General features: G+C 52.7%; 1 protein-coding gene across 1 annotated transcript in view; it reads left to right on the top strand.

The window, feature by feature from the left end:
* Window positions 1-457: 457 nt before the first annotated feature.
* Window positions 458-5,705, top strand: part of PMM1 (phosphomannomutase 1) — a gene marked incomplete at its 5' end in the record, with an annotated part of 7,506 nt that continues 2,258 nt past the window's right edge. The window contains 4 exons of the mRNA XM_009076256.1: window positions 458-534; window positions 726-817; window positions 3,055-3,154; window positions 3,906-3,981. Of these exons, the coding sequence (XP_009074504.1) occupies window positions 458-534; window positions 726-817; window positions 3,055-3,154; window positions 3,906-3,981 (345 nt within the window). The remainder of the gene's footprint in view (window positions 535-725; window positions 818-3,054; window positions 3,155-3,905; window positions 3,982-5,705) is intronic.

The following is a 5,705-nucleotide window of genomic DNA, read 5'->3' on the forward strand; positions in this document are numbered from 1 at the left end:
TGGGCGGCCGAGAAATTCCCGGCTGAGGCTGAGTGCCGAGCCGCCAGTGCTGCGTGTCTGGGGTGCAGGAGGGGCTGGAGTTAGATAACCAGTAACCACATCACCCCAGCGCCCAGACAGCGGGGAGGGGAGAGGAGAGTGTACAGTAACACGCATGTAGTTGAAAACCTGACATTTTGTAGCCCTTATCTTCGTGCTGCAACTGATTCAGCCCGTGACCTCGGTCAGGTCATTTCCCCCTGCGTGCGTCAGCTCCCCACCCGTGAACAGAAGATAATCTCCTCATCCGCTCAGTGGAAAGTGAGTGGGATGGTCAGTGGCCCTTTTGCAGAGCACAGGAGCTGTGGAAAATGTGGTATCGAGGAAGCAGGAGGATGGCTCTCAGTCCTGAGCTCACTCCTTTTGGCCCCTTTTCCCAGGCTGTACTCATGTTTGCTCTCGTTTTCTCCCCCCTCAGTCATTGATAAGTTTGACTACGTCTTCGCAGAGAACGGCACAGTGCAATACAAGAATGGGCAGCTGGTCTCCAAGCAGGTAGGTCTAGTTCTCTTTGCAGCCATGGTTCTCCTTCCCTGTGTCCTGCATGCCGTGGGGAGCAGTGCCTGCCCGACCCAGGCAGATGAGCAGCCTCTTCTCCCCACTTGCAGGATCTGAATGTCCCACTCCTCCAGGTGGGCTTCATGGGAAGTCAAGCATGTTCTCCATGCCCCTTTCTCTTCCTGCAGGCCATTCAGGACCACTTGGGGGAAGAGTTGCTGCAGGATCTAATCAACTTCTGTCTCAACTACATGGCGCTGCTGAAGCTGCCCAAGAAACGGTAACGGCCCAAGCACGTGCAAATGGCAGTAATGTCACTGATTTCTAGGGAGTTCTGGGCTTCAGCTCTCCTAAAAACAGCTGAACTGCAGTGCCTGTCTTGCTCCAGATTTTACCTTAGCATGTAGAAGCACTGTGTAGGATCACTGTCCCACTGAGACAGGCACTGTGGGCAAATAATGGAGGAAATGTCTCTGTTCTGGAGAGTCTGCACTATGTTTTACCATAATGCCTGTTATTTTGCCCCTTGGATTTTCTTCCCTGGGAAGCAGGGTACAGCCACTGCATGTATCTCATTTAGGACAACGGTACCAGCTCGTTACTGGCCAGGGTATCGTTGGTTGTATAAGTTTCCAAACAAGCAAACAATGGGTCTTAAGATGGGAAGTCCAAGTCCAGCGCCTGAGCACACAGTTTCACACTGTTTCTAACCCAGTGTTGCTGGCTAGCCCTGCTCTGCCCCCAACCATATGTTCCTGTCTGCTCCTCCCCTTGAGATCCAGCAGCCAGAGGGTGAGCTGGCCTGGCACATTTCCTCTGAAGGAAGACTAGGCCACTGCCAGGACAGAAAAGGGTAGTTTTCAATTGGATCAGCTCGCTCTATTAGCATGGAAAGGAGAGAGAGAGAGAAGAAACGGCATGAAGATGGAAAGGGAGAGCAGGAGGATCTCTTTCAGAGGCAGTCTTCAGTTAAACCAGCTTGGGTGCAGGGTCAAACCCCACCTCACACCACAGTTTCACGAGCGCATGAGCCACCAGGGCTGCCTCGCCTTCCCTCAGCCCAGGGAGGCTCTGCCCTCCCCTCCCCTCAGCTCGGCTGGCTTTTTCCCACTTCTCCCTTGTGAACCAGAGCAGGTGAGCTGTTAGGTTAAAATTAAGCTGGTAGAAGTTGCTAAACTGTGATCCAGATGAGTCCACATGTGGCAATATAAGGACTGGAGAGAGGGGCTAGGGTGGCTCATTGCAACAGGACTGCAGGCTGAACAGGCACCTGAAAGCATGGGCTGGGACCCAGAACCCTCAGGCTGTTTGGTTGCTGCATTATTGTCTGGTTGCCCAACAGCCTGGCGAAGTTTCAGCTCCCAAGTAGCTCTGTGGATTTAGGCCTATTGGATTTCTAGCAAAGCAAGGACTTTAACCCACATCTTCCAAGTCTTGGCCTGGGGGTGAGCCACCAAACCCTCAGTGCTGCAGAGATGCTGCTCCTAGGCTGCAGGCATGGCTGTCTATGTGTCCATTCCCTATGATGTTCCTCACTGGGTTACAAGGCAGGAAGGGGAGAGTTTTTCCCCCAGACTCATGGTGGTGAGCACTTTATCACAGAGAAACAGCATGCAGGGCTAGGAGGGACATCAGAGGGTTAATGAACTCAGGGGTTCTCAGCTGGACAGGGAAGGGGATCTCCCTGTTCCAGCTAGGTTTCCACAAGAGTTTCAGTCTCTTTCCAAATTGGTGGTGCTGACATCCCCTGTTGTTTTTGCCCCATCAGTTCTGGTACCTGTCTGACCCCTCAATAAGCAAACAGAACTAGCTGGGTTTATAGCAGAGAGAAAAGAAAGGAAGCAGTTTTCTGCTGGCTCAGTGCTTTCAACCAGCTCACTGAGGAAGCAGCAGAGTGGTGATCCCAGCACAAGGTGAGGGTGACAAGCAGAAGCTGGATCCTGTCTGTGCAAACTTAGATAAGAGCTGCAGTCAAAGGTGCAGGGGTCAAACACGAGATAAAAAGGCCCTGATTTGTGTCCCACGAGAAGGTTCTGATTGCTTCTCAGACTGCTGCCAGACATCAGCAGTGAGTTACACCAACCTGTGTCATCCCACTGCACCAAGGTACTGCCAGCTCCACAGCCCACACAATATTTCTTAAAAGGCTCATGGGCTGGAGATGCCACAGTCTTATCGGGCAGTTGGTCCAGGCCAGGTAATAGCTGTCCTTGCAGTTATCACATTAGAAAATATTACCTATCGTCTCATCTAAGCTCATTGCTTCCAGCCTGTCCCCAGGGCACACAGGACCTGTTTATTCCTCTTCTCTTACAGTCTCTTTTTATGAAACTATGACCCCCTTGGGGATCTTAAGCAGTTGTTGTTGCCTGGTCTCTGCTTGGTGTGAAGCACCCATGAGTGGGCATGGCTTCTCTCCTCTTCTCTTCTGCATGTCCCTGCAGAGCCTCACTAAGCCCTGGAAAGGTTGTTTTTCTCTCCCTGCTCCAGTAACCTTGTGCCTTTGCCCACCCACAGAGGAACCTTCATTGAGTTTCGCAACGGAATGCTGAACATCTCCCCCATCGGACGGAGCTGCACTCCAGAGGAGCGAATTGAGTTCTCTGAGCTGGACAAGGTACACAGGCCAGACTTGGGCTCACCCTCCCCTTTGCTGACTTTGCACAACCACAGGTCTTAATTGCTTCCCCCCTTCCCAAGGAGAAAGGAGCCCAGCCTCAAGCTGTGCATATACAGCAAAGTGGAGACAGCACTGGGGTCAGAAAACCCAAGGGGAGACAAAGATGAATGGAAGAATTTTATTTCATTGGAGACCACTGAAGCAAAGGGGTAGCCAGCAGGATTCCCTGTGCTGTGGGGGAGCCCCAGGGAATAAGGCACTTCTTTAACAGTATGTTTCCTCATTTACAGTACTCAAAGATGACCCAACAGCTATCTTCTCTCTCCCAGTCTCCCAGCCCCAACAGAGCTGGAACTAAAGGGCTTTCCAGACTAAGAGGCCCACACTGGATCTGCTGGGCAGCTCTCTAGAGAGTTTGGCCCATGTTCACACCAGTTTCTGCTAGGGGGTCCTTCTCAGGATTCAGGGATCAGGCAGTCTTTGCATTTTATGCAAAACTGGAGACTTTGGGTTATGAACTGGAATTCTGGGAAACCAAAGCTAGGAAGGGATCTGCCCTTTCCAGTAAACTGAGCTGGTGGCCTTTTACATGGACACTGAGCAGGACTGGTGGAAGTTGGCTAAATAGCATGACACTGGGGCCTGGGGCAGGTGGGAAGGGAGCAGAGCAATGAGGCAGAGTTGCCCAGTAGGTAGATTTCGGTGGATTCTGGGAGTCTGTCAATATCTGTTTCCTCCTCCTCCACAGAAAGAGCGGATCCGGGAGAAGTTTGTAGCAGCCTTGCAGAGGGAGTTTGCCGGCAAAGGCCTACGTTTCTCTCGAGGTGAGCAGAGAGGGCTTCCTTGGCTTTGCCTTTATCATGTCTCCCACAAAATTCAGGGAAGAGGAGCAGGAATCCCCGCTGCTCCCTCTGGGGCCCTGGAGACTCTGGGTAGAGCAGAAGAAGCTTCTAGTCCTGGAAAGGTGCTGCAGGGGCATCACGTTCATATCTGTGGCAGGGCCACAGCAGAGAATAAACTGTGCTGCAGATTTGCCTTGCTGGGAGTTGGCCAGACAGGCAGGTTTCCATTCCATGGCATTATCCCTGCCTTAATTTGAGTTAGCTCTGCAGAGTCCACTGCTGCCCGAGGGTCTGTTCTGGCTCAAGCATCAGCAGGGCAGCCAGCAGAGCTCCAGGCACATGCATTCCTCTCTAAGAATGACAGAGGAGTCTTATGCATATCTTGGCTCTGGGTTTTTTGAGGGGAGGGTTGACTGCAAAGGAAACATTTTTCTTCCTGGGGGAAGAGCCAACAAGGAGTAAGGAGTTTGCAGCTCCATGCCATGGACTTTTGTAGGGCCACTTCTTGGGGTGGCTCTTACAGCCAGCTTACCCAAGGCAAGGAACCAAAGAAAGGGCTTGAAACAATCCTGGGGGTCTGGTCAGAAGAGGGAGAAAAATGAGGATATGTAAGTGGTGGGGATGACACTGGAAGAAGACCCTCTAGGGGGCAGATGGGTATGCATGAGAAAAGAACGTGCCATGTGGCAGCCCAGCCAAAGGGCAAGGGGATGGCGAGACAACAGGTGACACCCAACTCTTGCACCCAGTGTGGGCCAGTACCAAGGGTCTGGCCACCTGGTCCTCCAAGGGCTTTCCTCCGAGAGCCTCTGCTTGCCTTCAGCATCCTGCCAGGGGCATCCTGTGCTGCCCACCTCACTGACACACACCGTTTGTCACAGCAGAGAAAGACAAGGTCCCCACCGCTGTGTCCCGCAGGCATGGCGTATGAAAGCAGAACAATGGGCCTTTCTCCTCTGACTTTGGGAAGCTGCCACGAAGAGCCCAGGCCTGTTGTGTAAAAGCATGAAGACAAGGGGAGCTGCAGGCCCCCTGCTCCTCCACAAAGAAAACGCAGGGTGTCTCAGGTCAGGCATCCAAAACCAGGGCATGTGGAAACAGACCTCTTCTGCCAAGCTGGCTCCATGTGCCTTCTCTCTGGTTGTGGAGGATGCAAAGCCCAGAGGTGGTGGGAGATCTCTCTGCAGCACCCCAGACCCCTGTTCTACCTAGGCAAGGGGCAGTGCTGGCTCTCCACACCACCTTTTCTCCCTTTGATTTCCTACCTGCTCCAACTGGCATCAGGAGCCCCTTCTTGCTGCCCAGCTCTGTTTCGAAGGCTAGAATGCAGCAAAAGGCAGTGTTTTTCACAGGTAAATGGCTTTGGATGCAAACCCAGGAAGGATTTAATGATATCAGCCAAGTATAGCTCCTGCTCTGATGCTGGATCCTCCTGCAAGCTTAAGGGCATCCCCATCCCTGAGCTCACAGGGCACTTTCTCCTGTCCATGTCACAGTGTCCTGTCTGAGGGAATCCTGTCTAGTTCTTCCGCTCCAAGGACAGCCTGGACACACAGGCTCCATCCCCAGCTTCTCAGGCTCCAAGGGGGGGGTTGGTTCAGGATGTCTAAATCTACAGGACACTCCAAACATGCAGAGAGGGGAGGAGCACGGCATCAGGACTTGCACTTTTGAATAGTCCAGGAGATTGGTGCCTTTCCTCAGCA

This window comes from Acanthisitta chloris, unplaced genomic scaffold, assembly GCF_000695815.1.
Source record: "Acanthisitta chloris isolate BGI_N310 unplaced genomic scaffold, ASM69581v1 scaffold20706, whole genome shotgun sequence".
Lineage (NCBI taxonomy): Eukaryota > Metazoa > Chordata > Aves > Passeriformes > Acanthisittidae > Acanthisitta > Acanthisitta chloris.